Source organism: Corvus cornix, chromosome 9 (assembly GCF_000738735.6).
Source record: "Corvus cornix cornix isolate S_Up_H32 chromosome 9, ASM73873v5, whole genome shotgun sequence".
Taxonomy (NCBI): Eukaryota; Metazoa; Chordata; class Aves; order Passeriformes; family Corvidae; genus Corvus; species Corvus cornix.
Window position 1 is genome coordinate 16659019 of NC_046339.1, and position 23861 is coordinate 16682879.

The following is a 23861-nucleotide window of genomic DNA, read 5'->3' on the forward strand; positions in this document are numbered from 1 at the left end:
GTTACCTCACAGCAACATCATGAAAGGTGATTTATCTGGAATGGCTAAACAATATAGTACCCAAATCTAATATAGACATGATTTCCTGGCACACAGAATGGCTGAAATACAGCAAGAGACTCAGACTGGCATCCGTGTGCTTTAGAAAATGGGATTCATTTGGTTCAGAGATTCCCTGTACCTTGCTTCTGGTTTTCTGTTTAAAAGGAATCTCTGAAGGGGTGGTGCTGGCCAATACAGTGTGTGAATCAGCATTAGCTCCTTAAGATGACTGCAACACACCAAACCAAAAGCAGCAGCCTCCTCAACTCATGGAGTGACCTGGCAAACTCCAGATCAGGAAGGGAATTTAAATATCCAGCTTAAAAGGAATGGCTAATGACAATGCATGACAAAGAAAACACTGAGCTTCTTGTTTAACCTATAGACACATATCACCTGTGCCATAAGCAAACAAACTCAAACAGCAAAAAAGTGTTGCTTTTCTCTGATTGTGCCTGTATTTTAAAGTTTGGTGCCAAGAGCCATGATCTGACCAATGTTAACTTTAAAAACGCATATTGCTGTTGTCTTCTCTCATTTTTATTCTTTCCTATTGGGAATTATACAACTGTGATTAGAAACACCAGATAGCAAATGTGCTTTTCTAGACTGTAAAAAAAGAGAAGGGCCAAGTGAATCCAAGAGTGCACTAACTGCCACTGGCTTGTAAATCAGGCCACTGGCCCATAAACTGCTATCTCAGTTAGTGGAATATGTCCTTTCTCCAGCCTATGTTTTGTTGAGGAAAAGCATTCCTTGGACATTCTAGTTATAGCTTATAAGTAAAATGGGAATTTGCTGTTGATGTGAATGGTGTCAGAATCTAACCCTGTAACTTCAAATTAAAAATGAAAAGTATTTTCTATCATGCAATTTTAGCTGGGGTGAAGGCTCTTCCTTGCAATGTATCCATCACCCTACAAGGTTCTCAGTATTTCCTGCATAAACATCTCTCAGATTTTTCTGAGTAGCTGCTGCCATGCTGCCGTAGCAACTTACTGCGCACTGAGACTAGACCAGCTGGACAAGCTAGTACAATGATAAAATTAACTGTAAAGCAAGAAAATTTATCACTCATAGGTCTCAGAGAGAAACACAGATGATTATCATTTAAGCTTCAATTCAATGGATAGCCTAAACACATGCTCAACTGGAAAAAGTATATCAGTTGTCCCCCTGACTTACAGAAATACTTTGCTATTTAAGATAAGCCAGTGCTTTGCTGCCTCAAGGCCAGATAAGTGAGCCTACATACAGCTGTGTGGTGATTCATTTTACAAAGGACTAATAAATGATTGTTGGCTGTTTTAATAAATGCCTAATAAATTGGCAATTATTGTTACTGTGAACTGCAAAGGGTAAGAGGTCTGAAAAATAGTCTGTAATGCTCCCATAAAATCCATTAATAAAGTTGTGTATTTTTATCCATTTCTAAGTCCCACCTGCACTGGAGAAACTTTCTTTCCAGCCTTCTGTATCCAGCATCTATTCATGCAAGATGTTATGAATGTGAGTCACCCCTAGATTGACAGCAAGTCCCTCATGTGAATAGAGCTGGGATCTGCAGCACAAGAGTCCAGCTGGGTTAGAGCATTTCTAAACCTTGAAGCACTTGACCTGCGTAAGATACAGATAGCCAAAACTACGCAGAGTGAGCTGTTTTCAAACATTTTTCAGAAAACTGTCAGGAGAAACACCAATATACTTGCCATTTTGGATCTGAAAAATTGGAAACCTTAAAAATTAGTAAAAAGAATAATCTTTTAAAGTTCTCATTTAAAATACATGACATTTTTATTTTCATTGTTTTAACATGACAAAATGAGAATAAAAGTAGGTTATCAAAAGTGGGTGCTGGCATTCATACTTTTTTTTATAATTGACATACACATAATGTATATGAATAGCCACACATTTCTAGTGAAAGACTATGAACAAACACACATACATATACAGAGATATAGAAACGTCCTATACATACATACATGAGTGAATATACATATTTATGTGCATACAGTATACAGACAAGATACTATACAGGTACAGTCAGTGCAATATACTGTGTAAGGCTACACAAACACCGAGAGAGTCTGGTGGGGTGGTGACAGCCATGAGAACAAAGCCTGGATGGTTGTGACTCAGCGCAGACGGTGGGGACAACCTGGCTGCTCTGTGTTGTGTTTTATGCGTCAGGCACACGCAGTTCCAACAGAAACATGGTACAATACACTCAGCTCAAAAAAGGAGGACAAGTGGGAGTGTGTGGAGGAAACTGAAATGCATATGAGCAGACAAATAAGGTTGTTCTACCTAGGATACAGAATGCTTGGTTCATTTACAGAGAATGCCTATATATAAACCCATGCTTTTGTGAATTCATGCAATTTTTATTTCTATCTTTAAGAATAATATAAAATTCTTGCCCTGAGTTAAACATAAATACACACAGAAAAAGGGATGGGGGAAAAGGAAATTGCATGCTTCTGGGGTTTTTTTTTTAAATAAATTTTTAACCAAGGCACAATGTCTTCAAGAGTGTTTGCAGGACCATTTGAAATAAACTTAGCAAGTGCTATTGTTCTGGGACTGTGGCAAAACTAATTGTTTGCATACAAAAGTCTCAGAACCAGTTTTGAAGTGAATTTACAAGTTTTAGAAGAGAATAAGTAAATTTATTACATATGCCTTAAAGAGACATTCCCTGAAGAGGAAGGAATGCTACCAATGCTATCAAATTAAATTATTGTAGAGTCAACTTATTGATGTTTGGACTGAAATTATTTCACACAAATGACATTATCCATTTATTTAGCATTAGTTGTTACCTATTTTTAGTAGAACCATGTACAGTGCTGTAAGAGCAGCTAAAAATGAGATGAAGAACTTACAGATAATTTATAGTTTCTTTAGTAGGCAGTACAGACAGTGGTCTCACTGATTCAGGGAGCTGCAAGAATCACTGCTCAGACACAGCTGCTCAATGGTCACACAAGACTTTCAAGGCTGTATCTCTCCATGTCATTGATCTGTGTAAGTGTTTTATTGGAAATATTCATTACTAATTCCTGTGAATCCTACTCTGCACACCTGTGGTCAAGACTGAGTCTCTAAAGAAAGGTCTGGGTGCAGAGGCCATGCTTGGCTGTTGCTCCACATTCAAGCACTCAGGCTCCAGAGACACACAGTTGTCACCAACTTCCAGGGGCTCTGGAGAGTACCTCAACTTCCAGGGAACAACCACCCACATTGTGCTGCATTGGCTGCAGCATCTGTCCCCATAAACCTCTCTTTTGAGCTGTTTTTCAAAGTGTTGAAACACACCATCTCAATTCTATCAAAACCAGGCACAACATAGCAATCCCCTGAAACCTCTGACCACACACGTGAGATCTTCTCATGTCTGTCCTGTGAATGTCCAAGAAACTGTAACTCCCAATCTGAGAAACAACGAGGAAGGGACTGTAAAAAAATTTGAGCGTGAAGTGAAAACCTCATAAATACCGTAGTATTCCATTCTTTGTCAGAATATCATTGTATTTGAAAGGTTTCAACAGTTTCTGTCACGGAGCTCACCTTTTTCTGTTCTCTGCTGACAAGCTTACAAAGTTCATGCAAGAATAAGATATCAGGGTAAAGGAATGGGATACTCTTTCTCCTCCTCTCTTCCATCACAGCTGAAATAGTGGCAGCCACACTGGCATGCGAGGGAGAGGCAGGATGATAAACTCTAGGTGTGGTGTTCAGATCGGTCACTCTGTTCCCACGTCTGATACCCTCTTGCTGTGGCATTAATTCTTCTACAGCTGATCTGCTCTCACCCATTGCTGCCTCCCCCGACACATCTGTTTTGTGCCTAAACCCCGTGCTATGACCTGTATGGAGAGGGAGAGTCACTAAAGCCATGTTGGGCCTTGGGACCTATCATGACAGCAGTGCATGCTCAGATCCACCTGTGCCTGCTGTACCCCATGCTGTGGGACAGAGGCTGCTTTGGCAGTGTGGGGCCACACTTAAACCAGAGTCCTGGCAAAGCAATGCACCGGCCTGCTTCTGCTGCATGGCCAACCCAGCTGAATGATGAAGAAAAGATGTTGGGACAGCAACAGCAGGCTTGTCTGCCAGCAAAAGACTGCTTTGACACATTTGCTTCTCGTGCCAATCAGTCAGGCACGCCTTGGAGGTGAGGGATGATGGATGTGGCAATTCCATCTACTTCAAGGTCTGCATTTTCTTTTAATTTTTCTTTTTTTAATTTAATTTTTTTAATAAGCATTCTCTATTTGCAATTTGTATATTTAGAAACCATTTGCACTGCTCTGGACTCATGCACTGATTATGTAAGACCAGATTCAAGCTGAAACTCAACACAATGCAATGTGGAGCCTTCCCCAAAGCATTAACATTCTTGTTGTTGCTCTCATCTAAAATGTTGACAGCATATTTGGCTGGACTGTCGACGGCAGAATTTTGCCTTCCTGTGTGCAAGAGATTTGTCTTTGCAGGGAAAACCCTAACTGTGGAAAGTAATCCAACCGCTCCCTCTCGTGGGCACAGGGCTCTGCTGCACCTTAGAAAGGCACAAATCATGTATATCCAAACTCTTTCAGATTCTTAACAGTGCAAAGACCCCTGAAGGCTGTGTGACGCTGCAGACACAGCTCATGCCTCACGCCCCGGCACTTCTTTCGAGGTGGTGGCACTCAGGGTGACTCATCCCTGACTCTTATGCACATTCAGTCTGAAAAAGAAAGTAAAATCCTATGGCTCTGGATGATTCAGGTTTCTAAACATGCTCAGGCCACACACTGGTCAATTCCAGACATTGTATCAAGGTAAAATTGGCCCCTGTCTCCCATCAGTGAAGTGCCTGTGCCAGGGGCTTCTCTCTGTACCCCACTGTGGTTTCTTCCATGGCTGTCCATCCTCCCAGGTAGGACCCAGAGGGCTTCCTTTCTCCCAGCCATTTGCAAAACTAGCATCCACAAGATTCGGCCTATGCCTACATTCCTTTTCCTTTGCCTACACAGACACTAAATACTTCTCCATGAGAGGGCCGTTTGAGAGAGAGACATAATTTGTAAAGTGTTCCAAGTAAAATACACCTGTTTTTCCACTTTTAGACATTCAAATGCATTTCATTGTGTCAGTGACTCATAAAACTGTAAAATCATTGTCACAGATACAGTAGATCACACTCAGAATAGTGTTGCACCTTCTAATTTCACAAAAACCAAACCTTAAGCAATTCCTGACAGTCACACACTTACCAGTCTACTCCCACCTGCACCCTCTTACTTTCTTATCTACTACACTGAACTTAGGAATCCTTGGGGCAGGAACAGCCTTTGTCCCATGTATATTGTCTACCAACACAGAACTACGACTCTTGGACACCACCACAATCAATATTGTGGTAGATCCTAGCGGCCAACATTAAGAAGCTTTTGGATCCAGTGACTATCCCAAGACTTATTAAATGTGATGGCTAAACATAAGGAGTAATTAACTTCCTTTAAGTAAATATCTTCTCAGGCAAAAATAGAAGCTGCCATCCAAAGTAAGAAATAGTGTATAGAAAGTCCAGACCAAAGCCCCATGGGGCTCTGATTACAGAGCGAGCAGCACTGGACTGTTCCCACACTGTGGACATACATTTTGGATAAAGAAAAAGATCAAGTATCAAAAAGGAGCAACCATAACCTTGGCTCCAGGAACACGGAGACAGACATCTCAGAGGCATTGCACTGGCTCAAGAGGAACACTTGGCATTTTCACACAGGGGGAGGAAAACAATTGCCACTGTCCCATGAATTGTTTTGTATGTTTCGCTATTCTATGTCCAAAATACACACTAGACTTTCATAACTTCAGAAAATTAGAGGAGAAAAGAGGGACAGAGAAAATTATAAGAGTGGCAATTAGCACAGTAGTTAGATATTCCCTTTGAATAGAAATCTGGGACTGCATGTCCCCTGAGATCTTTAATCAGCAGCCCACAGGTATTGTTCTTCCCTTTAGTCCAGAGGGCAAGGATGGCAGAAGTTGGTACTTTCATTGCAAATCCTTGTGCACTGTAAGAGCCAAAATAGCAGAATCACCAGAGTCTGATGCTAGTTCTAGGTTGAGATTCATCAGGGAGTGCAGGTAGCACAGGTTGACAGTACTGAGTGCTGACATGGGTCCGTGCTGTGTAGCACACAAATTCTCTTACTAGCACACTTTTTATTTTTACTACCATTTCCCTAGTATTCAAACTGGGTGAAGGACTAGGTCAGTCCACAGAGTTCTCCATCTACCTGCAATGACTGTATTTCTTTCATATAATGGAAGTTAAAAACAAGACTGCTGTGATCAGATATGGAACACTGGATCTTGATTTATATGTGCTCATTTCTCAGCAGCAGAATTCATTAACTGCAGAATCAGGAACCCAGCTCTGCTACTGTGCCCCACAACTGCAGGGTGTTTGCTGACTCTTTGAACTCTTGTACACTACTGCTGGGGAAAATGGCAACTTTAAGCTGAGAATAACAGAGCACAGATGCTTTGTTTATGCTCACAGAGTATTCACTTTCAGATGCACATTTGCTGACTAAAGCATGATAATGTCAATTCATTGGGGAAGTACTTTGTCTAGGTGCCTTCAAAAATAATTATAGCCATAATGGGAACAATTTACACTCCCCTGCAATCATTAATTACAGGGTGACCACAATGCTTACAAAGCATACAAAGACTATAGTATGTTTTGTATTCACAACTAAAGCTAGAGACATTACAAGCTGGGCTTGTGATATTTAATTGACCCAATATAGGGTGAATTTAGGCATGAGACAAGTATGTAGCTGTGCTGCTGAAGAGTACTCAGTACTTGTCAAAATTCAATTGCAAATTATTCCCCTAAAGTTTTGTAAATTTTTTACAATGAGCTTATACTGCACTTAAACCGCAAGGTATTGCTCTACTGATGCATGTGAAAAGCAGCTAAATAAATGTCTCATCTTCTTTGTAGTACTTCCCTTCCAAACAATTTTGTTTTAAAATGGAACAATAGTTGTTTGGGATTTTTCAGCTGGATTACAAAATTAAATAATACTTGCCCTGAAGGTCTCATATCAGTTTTAGTGCTAGAATTTTTTTTTTTCACAATATAATGTGTGCATTTTGATTGCATTTCAGTTAGCACCTAAATACTGAGTCTTAAACAAAACATTATCTAAGCTGTTGTGTGGAAGAGTGGGATTTAACAGCTGAGGCTGGAGCAAGCCCCCTCCTTCTCTCCTTCCCTCCCTCTCTCCGGGGCAGGGCAGGAGCAGGGTGGGGTGGCTCCAGCAAAGCCTCCGCTTCCCCTGCAGATGCAGGATGCGGGTGTGGGATACAGGGTGCAGGATGTGGGATGAGGGATGTGCTGGCCAAATGGGGTGTGCTGAGCCCACCTGCCCTCAGTGGGACAGCGGGCAAACCTCCAGCAGCACCCTACTTTGCCTCCCCGGCTCTGGGGTAAATAAAGCTTTTCCTAATCCCGTCGGATTAGCCAAACTGTCCATTTTGAACAGTTGCTAAAGTGCATTTTCACCCAGACCACCTCTGGCACGGACCCAAGCAATCCCAAGGGGCTTTCCTCCTGTCCTCGCTGACACACCCCAGTGTGTACTAACACTGTCCCAGGCCAACGAGACATGAACACAAAGACAAACTCTCCCAGCTGCGTATTCAAAGAAGAAAATCAGCTTCTTACTTCTCTACCTACATTGCTACATTCGAAAACTGTGCTGGACAACTCCTGGTATGTGCTTCCCACCATTCTGAACCTTGGGTTTCCATGTGTGTACTGCAGCTCCCTCGGCCTGCCAGCCCCAGACACCAGTCTCCCCCGGCACTTGGTTCTTTTACAAGTCTTTTATTATTTATCTACCTAGATATGAATTGAAGGAGCCAACTTGTATCTAAAAGTCTTGCCTATCAAAGACACATTCTCAAATAAACTATTGATATATTCACTTAATTTGATGAAAGACAATGGTCAAGTCCACTCTTGGGAGGCCCTTCCCCTTTGCCATGTTATATTCATACAAATCATAAAATAAGTAAGAGCTGTCCTGAATTTTGGAGGGTAATGGCTAGTTTGTCCATCCTGTGTCTTCTGTGTCATGTTTACCAGTGTGGTCATCTGGGGAAAGTAAAATGCTGCCTCAGCTTGCAGAGGGCTCAGGCAGATACCAGGCAAGTAATGAACTGAGCTGCAACTTTTCTAAAATAAGCCACAAAAATTTTCAGTGTTAATGCTGATATGTTTTCTAGCTTTTTCTTAATTCCTTCAATGCATGTTGAGAATCCTTAATTTTTAGCTGTCCATGTATCTTCATTGCCTCCTCTGAGTTATTCCTTCTAATCTCAGCATGGCTTCTGGATTTTACTTTGATCGTCTCTGTAAAGTTTAAATCTTCTATCCTTGCTTAAATTGGAGCTAGATATCACTGCCTGGTCCTCCCCACAAGAAGACACCAAACCTTAAGAGGCATACAAACCCTCAGAATTAAGATAACATACCTTGAGGTGGGTACAGGAAGGGACAGTACTGTCTGGCCACTGAAAAGCAAGAAACTAACAGGCAGCATGAAGAGAGGCTGTACACTTGCAGATAAGGAACACAGTTTTGTGGAAATCTGTCTGAAAATATGCTCTGCTTTGCAGGAAAGCTGAAACACAACTCAAGCTATCAGTAGTTTTGTTTTCGAAGAGTGTGTTTTTCTTCAGACCATGGATCTTAAAAACATGCACTACTGTGCTGCTATGCAGCTTAGTACATGGGATTGTCCAATCACTGTCTACAAATTAATGAAAACAAACCTCACTTTGCAAAGCTCATTCCCAGAAAAAAATCCCAAGATGTTTATATGATCTCTTTTTTTCTTATAATGGAAATCAGTGGGGTTTTGCTGGCTGGAGACTATTTCAGAGAGGCATGGCAATGATACAGAGAGGATTTTATGTGCATTAAAACTCTGGATGCAAGCTGCTCTGCTCTCCAGCAGAGGGACTTCCACAGTCTGCTTGAAACGTTTTCTTCTTTTGTGACAGACATGCTCAGTGCACATATACCCTGTGTGTCACAAGGATATCTGAGCTCATCGATGGAATGTAATCCTTTGTTACCCTGAGGTGAAGATGTGGAGAACGATAGCATGGCAGGGAAACATCACTGCTTAGCAGTGATACCTGTGCCCTCCAAATCCTTCTTGCTTTACACAAGTGAACAGTTTAGTTCCCTGTGGGTGTCCCCTGGCAGGATTGAGCATTCACCCACTGCAGGGTGAAACCCTTGACCATGCCTGCTACAGAAGTTTCAGGTGCCAGCACGGAGGCTCCAGCAAACTGGGTGAGGAGTTATTTACTGGGGCATCTGTGGACCACATTTATTGTACTTCATAAACTTCATAAAATGGTTAAATGCTCCTGTTCTCTGTCCATTTAGATGGCTACAAAAGACTTGTTTTCATTTCCATATAAAGGCGAAATACAGACGGACTTTTACTACTTCTAATATTATTCACATACTTCTTTTCTCTAAGATATAACTTGCTTTACTTTCTATAATATTTCTCCATTCCCTGTAAGCTTTTTGCGAACACTGGAGTACCTTTATAGAATGAGAATCACTTAGGTTGAAAAATGCCTTTAATCCAGCAGTGAGAAGCCCACTACTAAACGATGTCCCCAGGTGCCACATCTACACATCTTAAATACCTCCAGGGATGGTAGGATAGACTCATCCACTCCCCTGGGCAGCCTGTTCTGTTGCTTGACAACCCTTTCTGTGAAGGCATTTTTCCTAATTTAAACACATGATATCCTACTGTGCGTGTCTAAGTGTTAGAGCAGGTCACTGACCATTTCCCCTTGGATTATGGGGGCTTCATTCTGCTCCACATGTCTGTCTTCCAGCTCAGGGGGCTGGTACCTGGAGAACAACTGGTCTTATTATTGAACACTGAGGCAAAGAAGGCATTAAGTACCTCAGCCTTTTCCTCATCTTTTGTCATTATGTTTCCTCCACCATTCAAAATAAGGACGGAGATTCTCCTCAGACTTCCTTTTGCTGTTAATGTATTTACAGAAACATTTTTTATCATCTTTTATGGCAGTAGACAGATTAAGTGCTAGCTGGGATTCAGCCCTTCTAATTTTCTCCGTCCATAACCTCATGACACCCTTGTCCTCCTAGTTGCCTGTGCCTTCTTCCAACTTTCATAAACTCTCTTTTTTCCTGAGTTCCAGCTAAAACTCTGTTCAGACAGGCTGATCATCTTCCCTACTGGTTTGTCTTTTGGCACATGAGGATAGACTGCTTCTGCATATTTAATATTTCCTTCTTTCCTTTCTTTACAAGACAATACATCATATCTGGAATACTTCTCTGCTACTTTCACCCATCTCTGTAGGATATTTTTATTTAGAGATGCATTTAGAAAATACATATATGTGCCACTTTTGTAGCTGGAAATTATTCTATGCTTCTGCCATTATTATAGTTCCAAGTCCCCCCTTCTGCCATTATTATCAGTTCCACTGATACTTCCTTAATTTCTTAAACTTTGTCCTTTCACAATCAGTAACTTCAGTTCCAGGATAAACCTATGTTTATCTTTCAGTTTAAATTGAGACAATTCATAACTTCATCCGAGGTTACTTCCTGCAATCAGCTCTTTCCAAATGCCCTCATCATTTCCCAGAACTAAGGACAGAAGGGAGGCTTTCAATCTGGCCCAGCATGTTGGTTAAATGCTGGCTGCCACTACACTACAGAGTTTTTAGTGTTCTCCATCAGAGACCAGCCACATAATTAATCTCTGCTTATAAGCCCTTTCTTCTTATTTTTAAGTGATCCCTCTACTGCTTACCACCAATATACCATAAATATATTCTGTGAATACTAACTGATTAATCCTCACAATTCCTACATCAATAAGCAAACAAGAAATAAGAAAATAAGGCATAGGGGAGTTAAATGACAATAGTTACATAATTATCTAATATATGATTGGAACTGTTATATAGGTTTCCTTAGATCAGATCTATATTCAATTACCAAGCATAGTCACCACTTCTTTGAACAACTGTATTAAAAATGACGGGTTTTGAGAACTCAGTTGCAAATTTGTCTTTTTTTTCCAAATTCAACATTTTGAAAACCATCAGTCTGGGATCCATGAAGATTTGAGAAAACCAAATAACAGTAATCTGTCCTTTCCCAGATCTTATATTCCTGTTTGAATGCTAGCTGTGCCCATCTGATCAACAAAGAGTTGGATAACACAATATGTCTTCTTAATCTTTTGGAAAGTCTAACTGCTCATTATGATGTTGTTAAGGAAAGCAGTATCAATACAATCAATAGCCACAGCACACAAAAATAGATACCCTGTATGCCACAATCTGGCAGATTGTGAATGGGCTAACAGCCCAGTTGTTGGAAACACATTTCACCTGCCATCCATTATTTGCACATTAAGATAGAATAGGTGTTGAAAGAACAATCAATGTTTGTATCTGTCATGGAGATAAGACTTTTGTCATTCCTCTGAAATCAGGGTCAAATCCACACCTTTAAAAATTATGTTATCATAGTAAGTGGCAACATAATAGATGGACAGTAAGAAATTGTCAGCTGGAAGGGAAGACTTAAGGAGAGAAAGCTTGCACTAGTTTATCTTGTTTTTCATGAAGTCACAACCATAGCATACATTATTCAATTAACAAGATCGCCCTCCCACAGTCACTTGAAAATTCCTCTTATCATCTTTGTTCCTTTCTTCTGTATGAATCGAGGTGGATTTTTCCCTCCACAGTTTCAGTGAACCCTGGCCGCAGCTTCTAAGAGGCTCATTATCTCTTCTATCACATCAGCTTCTGCTTTTGAGGCTTATTGTTTAGTTTTTAGTATAAACTGACAGGCTAAAATCCCTTCAAAACACCCAAGGTGCCTTTGTCACTGAGTAAACAGCAAAGCATCATGTGTGCTGTAAGACCCATTTAATCAAAAATATATACTACAGGAACACTGGGACACTGAAGACCTTTGAAAGTACAATTACCCTAATTTCTTCCTTAGATGAAGGAACACTTGATGTGTTATTTAAATGGGCCGTCATTTTGAATCTCCATTATGGATTTGACCTGCTTATGTAAAATATGCTTTAGAAATGTGCAGGGTTCTCTCAGGCTTTGTGTCTGGCAGCACTCAGAAGTAATACAATCAATCAGTTCATACAGGTTACAGAATTGTAACCTGTACAGACTAGGCTATCTAAATATAACCTTTCTAACAAGTTTCTGGCTGTCTGGAGTGAGTAAATCAACCTTACTCTTGTGGTCTTTGCTTTGGTCAAGATATTATTGGAGCAACTCACCAAGATACAAACACAAATATGTGATTATTGCAAAGCAGTCCTCAGGGAGATTTCCACTCAAACCTCAGTGACATTCAATAGGATTTTGGGGACTAACTCCTTGAAAGCCAGTCAAAAATTCTCCATCAAAATAAGGGTGCCTGGGTGTGCATACATGTATGCATGTGCACATAAATACATCTGTGCTCCTGTCTCCTTGTGCACATACATACCACACGTACGCACCAGTGATGCAGTGCCACAGTGCTTTGACAGAAGCCATTCACATGATGTTTAAGCAAAACCTCTTCTTTCAATTGCTACTCTCAGCTAGTTCTGTCAAACTAATAATACAGGTCTGTGCAACAAAATGGTACAATATCAGTATTAGCATATAAAATAAAGGTAAGTATAGGTTTCCCATGTCTTTATTTCTTTTCCATTTTTCCTCTATCGGAGAAATTTGCCAAACCCAAACGCTTTCATTTCTTCCTGTGTAGCAGTTTTGTTTCTGATGAGGACAAAAAAAGTACCTCTGTTTAAGATAAAAGGAGATGTTGCCCCTTTGATTTGTTCTTTTTTATTCCTAACAATGTACAGTAAATATAACTACAGTGGACTATTTAATAGTCCTGTAAGCATTACATTGTCTACAGCTGAAGAGAGTCTAGCTGCCTCAACTAAACAAAATCACTTGCTGTAAGAGCAGTTTTCAGGACAGTGATAAATCACAGTGTAATACAATCATGCATTAAGCTCCAACCAAATGTGAGACTGGCACAAATATTAAAGTACAACTGGGCAGAAGTCAAGTATGTACAAGTCATTGACAAACATTGGTGTAAGTGCTCTAGACAAGACATTTAAAAGAAATTTACATAAAAACATAGATGAAATTTATCAAAGTTTGATAAATTTTAAGACAGTAAAAAAGTACAGAAAACATGAAAAAATAAAAAACCCAGCCAGTTCATACAGTAAAGTTTTACTACATTTATATTACAGAATGAAGACAGAAAAAGATACAAGGAATTAAGAGCAAAGAAAATTCTGCTGGCTGTGGCCAGCGGAATTTCATTGCCAATGAGAGATGTGCACACACAGATGCACGCACACGCACAGAAAATAAAGACATAAACCAAAAAAATCATTTACTGTAACAAATGACAGACAGAGAGGTGAGAACATTTGGCAAGTTGCAGCACATGGAGTCATTCCCGATTGGCTAACGATGGTACCTGGCTCGGCTGGAGGTCACTGGGCTGCCTGAGCGGCGCCACAGACGGAGGAGGCACTCCTGACGTGGATGCGGACCGGCCTAACCGGCAACTTGCTTTAGACTCTGCAAAGGAAGAGAGCAGAAACACCAGTGAACGGGAGGAGGGCACTGCTGCAGCAAGCTGAAACACTGGGGACCCAGGATTTCCTCGGAATGGAGACTCCAGCCTCGGTAACGAGTTAAGGTCTTGGACATTTGGTTGAATTATGAGCAGAAGCTGAGATCAGAAGCGGGATTCAGGCAGGACTCGTGCCATGTCCTGGCCTCTTTGCTCTGGCATCTCTGAAGTATAGAGCATAAAACAGCAGACAGAATACAAAAGAAGCATTCTTGTTCCCCCCTCCCCTGCTCCCCAGCACTTTTTCTGCTCCTCATGTAATACAGCAGTGATTAAGGGAGTTACAGAGGCTTCTGGTTTCATCTCTCCATCCCAGAGCTGAGGGACATGGCAGCCCAAAGGCTGACTGTGCTGAAGAAAAGCATGAAATTCCAGAAAATGAAGGAGGCAGTATATAAAAGTGGTGAGGATACTGTCACACTTGGGGATTTGGAATGACACCAAAAATACTCGGGAATCTCATGTCAGTGGCAATGAACTGAGAGACATAAAGTAGGAAGAAAAGAGACAAATCAAAACATCAGCAGTAGCAAAGTCAGTTGCCCAGAATCACGATGATAACAGAAGCAAAGTTTGCCTTGAGAGAAAGCTCCATTTTAGAGAAGAACTGCACAGAAATGACACAGTTATTTGATTGTCCTTCTGCTGTTTTATATGGAGTCATTTCTGAGAAGGCTCCCCATTGATTTCCAGCAGAGGTTACTATTGTACACACTGACACGAGGTGACCATGCAGCTCAGGAAGCCTGGACAAAGGGTTTTTATATCTAAGCCATGCTGACACCCATGTGCTACCCCAGTGTTCAGCTGGTCTGGAGGAAACTGTCTTTTCTTGAAACTGTCTTTTTCTGCCTGTTCCTCCCCAAGAAATTTTTTCGTCCTTACATTTCCTTTATATGGCTGAGGGAACACCTCAGCCTATGACTCAGCTCAGATCAATGTGTTCATTCTCCTCATGTTTCATAAACCTTCTTCTCAACCCTGCATCTGCTTTTTCTATTTAGTGGGCAAACACTGAGAACATTTGCACGCACCAGGCAGACTTGATACAATGGCAGAGTCTCACTTTTTAGCATTGACAGTGCTGCTTTACCATGAATAACAAGTAATTATAATATCATGTTTCATTACAATTTAAAGAATTTTAGAATTCTTTTTAGATAAGGTTTGAGAATTCCTCCTATTCAATTCTGTGTTTTCAAGAAGAAAGGAAGGACCCATGCCTCGTGCAGTCGTGATTTAGCAAGTTTGCCTCTGAAGCACGTCTTTTGCCTGTGTCTGTCTGAAATTTATTTTCTCATGCCTCATTTACATAGCTGCTTTGTCTGTGTTTGTTTTACACTGATTTCTCTATTTCTTACGTGGATCTCTAGTATCACCACTAGCCACTGGTTGGGCCACAGCTTGAAAGGAAGATGTCCATCACCAGCATGTCCTTAAAGTCGCTTGGCACACGTTGGAAACTTGAGGACAGCTGGCACATTACTCCACATACCAGCAACATGCTGAAATGGATTCTTCCACTCTCACTGATGCTTTCTCATTGTCACCTTAAATGCTTATTTTCTTCAGATATTTCAGAATTCAATAGGGCATGGAGAAGAGCTATCCACTTATGCTGGAGCACTTAGACCAATGAAAGCATCTGTATGGGTGAATATTCATCAACTAAATATTAATAGGTTAGTTAACATCCAGCTGGCTGAGCAGCAAAAATATTTATGCTGTTCGCCAAATGCATTATTCAATTCTCTCTCTCCTAGTCAGCCTGTAAACACACCACAAGTCAACACAGCCATAGGCACACAGAAAGGAGCAGACTGGCCTCCTCCATAATCTTGCTTTTGTACATAGTCCACTGATTTGTTTTTTTTGGACTCGGGCAGTTATTCTGAAGGTTGATTAGATTTGTTTTTGTTCTGATTTCACACTGTCTGTGTGCCAGATTTCTGACTGTTCCTTTCAGTAATACAGATATAATAATAGATCTCATTATTGTATCTCATCTCTCATCTCCTGGAATTTTGCTGGGGTTTCAGAAAGGACAAGAATTGGGTTTTTTCAGTTTTTTTTCTCTACTGCTAAGTAGAGATTCTGTTTCTGCTGCGACAAGCAGAATGAGACACTCAGCACATAAAAAACTCCAAGACACTGTCTGATTATGCTTCTGAATTATTTTCTTTGCTTTAGGAAAGCTGAAAGAAGTGTCATAATTTCCAATTTGGATCTATGTGCAACAACAAGAGATTACCATTTCCTTGCCAAAGAGACTCCTTTCATCTGGCATCAAAGAAATAAAACCTATCACATGTGGATGAAGTATTAGTTCCTTTATCTCCCTGTAATATATGGTACAGTATTGAGGAAACTTGTGATTTCCATGGTGATCCTCACCAAAAGGTGCTTCAGACATGGCTCCATCTAGCTTTTGTGTCTCAGTGGCAATATTTTTAGACCAAATAAATACTGTATTCTACTGTAATGAGTGGTCTGAGTAACAGCTTCACACTGCACACCACTGTGGGGGAAAAATAGTACATAAATGGTCTGCTGTTTAAGTGCTGCCCATCTCACTGCTTTGTATTCTGCAGCATGTTATTTTTCAGCTGTGGTCAGCTTATTCACTGTACTGGGGCTGTCTGTGTTTTCCTATTTAATGCCGAGAATCTCAAAGGAAGAACTACTGCTAGCAAATATCAGGGATGGTTTCTAGTGTTTATAAATTCATGTTTCTCTCTTGAGGATGATATTGAGACAGCTCAGTATTAACATCCAAAATGAGTAGTCTTGGACTTCTTGAGAAGTCCCCTTAGTGACAGTAATTCATGGTGTGGAGCTGAATTCTATCAGCCATCTGGATAAGCACATAGAGAAGGTTCTGTAGGCCAGAGGATGCAGGACATGTGAGCCATTAGAAATGCCCCTTGCAATCAATGGGCAGCATGAGGTTTGAATTCAGCAGATTCTTGGGGGCAGCCAGAAAGCTGTGAAATGTTATGCACAAAAATTTTCGTAAGATTCAATTGTTGTATTTAGAATTTTAGTGGTATTATTTTGCACAGCTTCAAATGTCACATCTCTAACACTGTAACATGATATGAAAAATGTGCTGCTGGTCTCTGGGAGCCAGGTGCAGTGTAGTGCTAGGAGGGGATGGTGGGCCACTGGGCCTCAGTCCCCTCTTATGGCACCCACAGTGGCCACAACACTCGGACAGTGGAGTGCGACCACAGGCCCCTCACACCAAGCAAACCCACATGCAAAATCATCTGCAATGAGCCGAGCACCACTGCACTCTCAGGTTTAAACTCAGCCCTGACAGCACCAGGAGCATTACACATGGACGCAAGCAAGCATATAGATCCAAAGGGCAGCATTAAGGATGAGAATTTTAGGAGAGACTGTGCAACACAGAAATACAGGCTTTCCAAACACAAATAGGATTTCCTTGAAGTTGGGTATTTAATTATGTGTCTAAGAACTCATATAAATAGCTTATTTTCCAAAACTGCAAGGGCTGCCATCATGACTAAAGATGTGGAGGCTTGGCTGATTGCATTTGGGACACGGGATGTTGTAGGATTTTCCTCAATAAAGCACGGTGCTGAAATGCCACAAGATTTTATGGAAATATTTTCAATCAGTTTTATACCAATGTTCTATGGCTTTCTATATTCTCCAGAAGTACAACAATTCTTCATGATTTTTATTTTTGGATCTTAATGGGAAGAGTTCTTTATTCATCCAAGGAAGCCTTCATTCTGCCTATCCTAATCTTAATTCAAAAAAATACTCTGGCTGTCACTTACATTGGAGAAGCTTCTTATCCTGTCACAGTCTCTTCTTTGCACATAAAAAGAGAAATATCGCTTATTTTCTACAGCTGCCAAGAAATGCGTTTTGAATTAAACAAGGCAATGTGACAGGCTGAGAGCAATCACATAAAAAAAGAAAAAAATAGAAGAAAAAGAAGAAAAAGAAAGCATGCATGCTGGAAAAATACATCACACCAAGTATGTTCATACTGGGCTAAAAAGAGATGAGTAAGCTGAAATATAACTTGAAATTATGCAGCATTAAGATGGGATAAACTACATAGTATTCCATTACCTAAAAAAAAAGTATTTAGTACTTTACTATTGGCAGAAGCCAATTAGTACTAAAATATCACAGCAGCACGTCAAACTGAACAGTTTCCACAAAGGGAGCACTGAACCTGCGGAACTCAGCGTTACCAGATATCAAAGGTCAGAAGTTTAGCAAATCTCAAAATCAAGTCAGGTAGTGAGTAAAATCACATCTGAAAGGAACCCTCTATTTAGGTTTAGGGATACTTTGCCCAAAGGGAAAAGCTGTTAGTGGAATATACTTTGTGTCCTGAAATATGAGTGTTTATTTTCTTTGTAAAGCTTTTGTCATAGGATTTGGCTGTGTCTGTTTGGTGTTTCCTGGCATCTTTGAAATACAAGTAAATGTTATGTATCTTTGTTCAGGTTTTTTGTGTGTGTTTTTCTTACACCCAGGCAATATTTTTACTCCAGTCAAAATCTGTGTGATCCCACATCCAGGAGGTCACACACCAGGACTATGAGCATTGGCAGGATGCCCTCAATGTGCAGATCCCAGTACTGCTCATTTTATTTTAGGTGACAGGTACTGCTTAGGAAGAGCTTGTGTGCAGAAAATATGAATGACCAGTGCGGGCAAGGTCTGGGCCTCACTGGGCAGTTACATAAAACCCCAGCATTAAGTTGCCTTCATTTGGAGAATCCTTGCGGATTTAGGAGTACAGTGATACTGCCTGTGAGGAGAAAATGCAGGTTGGTAGGAGTACTGAGTTGTCTTTGTGTGAAGCAGACCTGGCTGGCATGAACTCATATTTTGCTGCTATTCCCTTCTTACACCAATGGATACACCTTGCACTCTGGGCTTCCCAGGCTTTGCCCTATTCCCAAAGAGATAAACTTAAAATATTCATTACTTTTAGAAATAAACAACGATGGCCAGTAATTCCAGTGAAGGGTGAACATTTACTCCCTTCCTGCTTATATACAACATTTTCAGATGGAATACTTATGGCTGGCTGAGTGACAAGCTGGTGGTGATTCAAAACCAGGACACAATAGAGCATCTGAGATTTTTAAAGGCAGGGCAGTGCCTGTCTTCAGCAGCAGGTGGCAATGCAAAATGCTTCTTCGTTGCAGTTAGGAAAAAATCAGCAACATTCCAGAAAATACTCTTCAAGTCTCCTGGAGTGAAGTTATACAGATTCTGTGTTACAGATTGTGTTTGGCTGTTCACTACAATTGCACTGACTTTCCTAAAAGTCACCATGCCCCATAAGAAATTATAGGATGCCAAGAAACAGAAAGTGCCCTTTACAAATTCTGTCACAGAGCAATCAGGCATTAGAGACAGTGATAGCTGTGTGCAGCTGACAGTCTAGTCTCTTGGAACAAAATGGACAGAAAGTTCAAGATTCTGTTTGGAGATGGCTCATTCTCCCTCTTACTAGCAATTTCAGAGTTGGGGAGAACCCACCAAAAATCAGTATTCTCACTCAGGATTTTGCTCAGGCCATCCCAATTCCCAGCTCATCTGTGCTGGAGCACAGCTGCCTGATGAGCACACGTGGGAAGTCCGTTCACACCCTTTCTCTTTTACAGCATAGCAATTCAACCCCTTTTTTAAAAATTTATTCCAATGTTGCCCTAATAAATGCCTGTACCAGTGTGAAATAGGAGGCAGGTACCAAACTGTGGTGTTTCAAGGACATGTCTGCACAAAAAAAAGTAGCCTTTTTTTCTGTTATCTACAATGTTGCAAAGAGAGAGCAACAGCAGCGACAACCGTACTGGGGACTGCCTTGATTTTATTTGGTCCTGTGGTAAATCTAAGTTCTGATTACTAGCACAGAATTACTTTATCTCCTTGACTCCAGAAACCATTTGTATTCATACGAAAGTATTAAATCTCTCTTCTTGCATTCTGTTACAGTTCTAATTTAATTGCAGAGAACGAGCTGTTACAGTTCATGTACAAGTTCATTGAGGTGAACTGTGTACAGCATTCTCAATGCAGTGTCTCACCGAGTAAAGGTAAAACATGTTGCTCAGGCAACAGCAAGAGACAGGGGAAAAAATATTCAGGGCAGATGAGAGGCAGTATTCATCAAATAAAATACCGTAAATCTGCAGGGAAAGAAAAGTCATAATCAGCTCTCAGATTTTAATCATAGAAAGGAGTCAAAATTCAGCCAAGAAAATAAAATTTTTCTTTGACAGTCCTAGCAATGTAAGGCAAAGTCACAGTTAACTAAATCAAGGCATGATTCAACAACTATTACAGTTTGCTGATGCCAAATGGAGATTGAGGCCAACATGTTTTGTCTGCTTTTGGAGATCAACCAACTCTTTGAAATAAAACTGCTGCAGAAACATTGGACAGCAGTTTTATATTTTGCTAAGAGCTTACTCTTTAATTTTAACTTCTTTACTACTCTGCTCCATAGTGTCATCTTGCAGAATTGAAGACATACATACATACCTTTGGTCTAATTATCGGATGTCCCAATACTTTGATGTGGTAACTTTAAACCCATCCTTTTACCTGCATTAGCACAGATGATGCTCTAATACACTGGGAGCAGAATTTTTACCAAAAGCTATGAGCTAATCTGGAAAATTCCCACCTTCCAGGAAGCTTTGTGAGAACAGACAAGTAAGCAAATGGCAGTAACACACAAAAAACCTGTGCTAGAGTCGTAAGATTTGCAGAAAATTCACTGCACCAAGAAGGACTGTTTGGGGGGTCTGTAGCAAGAAAAGCTGGACTACATGATTGCTGCAAATGACATGTCACATCAGCAGACTCGTCAACTTATACACTGAATTTCAGGTGTCATTTTCAGCAATTCAGGGACAATGTGAGTCCCATTATCACACAGCGATGTTCTGGGTGAGGCGTGAGCATCTCTGCTTGCTCAGCAGTTTAAGTAGCCATTGCTGGCACTCACTTCCCAGAAGATCTCTCATGCAGGAATGATTTCTTGTCTGAGTTGCTCGTTCATGCTCTTACTGAACGTTGACCATGAGGCTTCAGTACTAGATATGGCAACTGTCCTTAAAGGGGGTATTTTTCATAGTCCAAATAATATGCAATGAAGTTACTCTTTTATGAGAGCTGTCAAATCTCAGAAGTACCCATACAGTATTCATGCAAGGGCCATAGATATCTCTTTATGGATGTCTATTCATTTATTAGTTCTGTTTGTCTTAGTCAATTTATAAACAAGACTGCATTATCATGCCATGGTTTATGGCAATTTACTATTTAATATGTAAACATTTTTGATTAGTAAAATGAACAGGTGTGAATCTGAGACTTCTGAAATTCATAGTCACTTTTCTAGAAATTTCTGTACAAGCAAAAAGCAAAGGCTGCCTGTGTCCTGTCACTGTGCCCCTCAGTAAGGCAGCCTTGCTCTTGCACGGTGTATTTCTGTTACTTTATGTGATATCTGAATTTATGAACTTCTTTCTGAGGTGCCATCCTGGGGGTCTCTTTGCCACAGTGTCCCTTTTCAATGTCAGGTGGAATTCTTTACTTCTTTTAAGGCAGATGACCAGCATGTTTACATACTCCTACTCCGTGCCACCTTCCCAGCTGTTCCAGCACAGAGCATAAGCAGACAGCACAAGGCCTATCAGTGCAGCAGTCAATGGGCAGGGACAATTCTAGAAGGTATTTGGAAGTCTAACATCTTCCAAGAATCTGGATGCTTACCCACATCTGTGTATCTTTAGAGATTCTTCATCTCACAGGAGATTCATTAGACCTTCCCTGCTCTGCAACTTGACATACCTGAGCTGTTGCCTCCAGCCAGCATGGTTGGGCTGACAGAGGATCTCCCCAGCCTGCTGGACACCACAGGGGGGCCTGGCGTTCCATCCCATTCCTGAGCTTTCCCTGGCTCCCTAGAGGAAGCTGTTCCATGATGTCCTCTCTCTTTGTTTTCCAGCTTTGGTAGTGGTTCAGTGCTGTGACTTCTGATCTTCAGCTCATCTAGTGGTTCTATAAAATACACAAGTGCACATTTTGTTATAGAGTGACTGCTAATCATCCACATCATGCAATAATCTTTTGAAAAATACTCCGTACATATCAATCACAAATCCTTTAAGAGCAATTTATAGCATGGTTTTACCATCTAGGCCAAAACCCTGTAGTTTACATAGGTTTCAATACACTTTTTTAATTATTAAAACCATACACCATGCAGCAGATGGATAAAATGTAACTTTTCTGTTACAATTTTTACATGCCAGGAAAATAATTTTGAAAATAGTTTCCTACCAAATTGTAGTTTATTAAGAATTTATAGAAATACTTGAAATCTTTTCAGCTGTCATTTCATTGGGAGCAAGTTCTTCTTCAGGCACTTTCTAAGGAAGCTCTCTCCTAAGGCAATATTGTGCAAGCAACATACCTGTAGTTCTCATAAGCTCTAATAAAAGCACACAATCCACAAAACAAAAGAGCACAAATCCATTTTGGGTGTGCCCAGCACCATAACGCAGGGAATGAAATTGCACTTGGCTGGAAAATCCTTGGAGTCAGAAAATTACTTTCTGCTTGCAACACCACAAGTCAATGAAAAGAGGAGCCATTCAAAACACAGTTGAATGATTTTTTCAAGTGAAGCAGAGATGTCTGCTTTCTTCATGGCTGATGATTTTCTGTTCTTTTCTCAAGACCCTAATTTCTTTTCTTGCAGGTTGAGCAATGCATGGAGAAAGAATTCATTCCTTCTCTTTTCCATCTGTAGCTGTGAAAAATTCACATGGAAAACTAGATACAGAAGAAGTTTGCTCTTTAGTTGTAAGAGCTAATTACAGTGCTGATCAGTTATTCAAACTGCTGCTTACCTCCTTTTGAAAAAAATTCAGTTCTCAGTTTGGAATTTTATGTCTCAAATCCAAAGAGATGCTTACATGATACTCTCAGTTCTAGTCACACAGGTTTAAGATAGAGATAAAAATCTTCCCTTGAGCTCTATCTCAAAAACTTTTAGTGGCTTCAAGGGACTTTAGAAGGTTTGAGAGAGCCAAGCACAGAGAAAACATGAGGAGCCATTCAGAGGCTGGAGGTGACAGCAGCTCCCTGAGGGACCCATGCTGGACGGTGGGGGCCTGGCTGAGCAGGACTGACAGTCTGAGCAGCCACATCCTCTCATGGCCAGGAACTGGGACTGTTCAACAGGGTCATCACTCAGATGATACAAATCCCTTTGATTTGCTTGTGGCTCAATACCCCACAGACTGTCACCAGCAGAACAGCAAACAGTGGAAGGTGCACTGTCAGACATCTGTGGTAGGTAGAGACCCCACCTATGCACAACAGTGACAAAATCTCACGTTGTTTTGGGTTCTTTGACATTCCCATCTGCAGATGAACTTGATGAGTAACAACACAGACAGCCTGGGGTTTCCTCAATGAAACATCATACAGGAAATATGTAAAAATATCTAACTGGATATGCAGTACAAGATGTAATCATTAGTTTATTTTGTGAATTACTATTGGTTAATAGCAAAATTTAATGTTAAGGATATCTTACCACAGCCTTCAAGTAGTAACACTCCATGAGAAAATGATCAAACAACCCCGGGCTGGAAGTCATAAATAGGATTCAGTGACATTTTATGTGACAAAGACCTTCAAAACTCAAACCTCTTCCATGAACTTCTAGGTCACTTACCTACTTTAGTGTATGCAAAAAGACACTGCAATGAAAATCCAAAGTGTTTGTTTTTTCTAGCTGGTAACCCCAGCAGGGTACAAGGTTGAATAACAGTCTGTATCAATATAACATGACATCTGCCTTTCAGGGACCTTTGCTATGAGATGTCTGTGACACAGATCTGTCTGTGACTGCACAGAGAGACCTGCTAATACAAAGAGCTGTGCAAAGAGAGGGAGAGCCCAAATTATTACCAGGATTTGAACTGTTTCGGTTGACAGCATGGAGCTA

At 40.7% G+C, this 23861-nt stretch overlaps 1 protein-coding gene across 7 annotated transcripts in view; it reads right to left on the bottom strand.

Moving 5' to 3' along the window:
- The window catches only part of NYAP2 (neuronal tyrosine-phosphorylated phosphoinositide-3-kinase adaptor 2), a 136805-nt gene that overhangs the window by 14250 nt on the left and 98694 nt on the right, over window positions 1-23861 (bottom strand). For all 7 annotated transcript variants that reach the window (XM_020584934.2, XM_020584932.2, XM_020584931.2 and 4 more), the window contains 2 exons: window positions 21692-21901; window positions 13670-13773 (listed from right to left, as the gene is read on the bottom strand). In XM_020584934.2, coding sequence (XP_020440523.2) covers window positions 13670-13773; window positions 21692-21901 — 314 coding nt within the window. The remainder of the gene's footprint in view (window positions 1-13669; window positions 13774-21691; window positions 21902-23861) is intronic.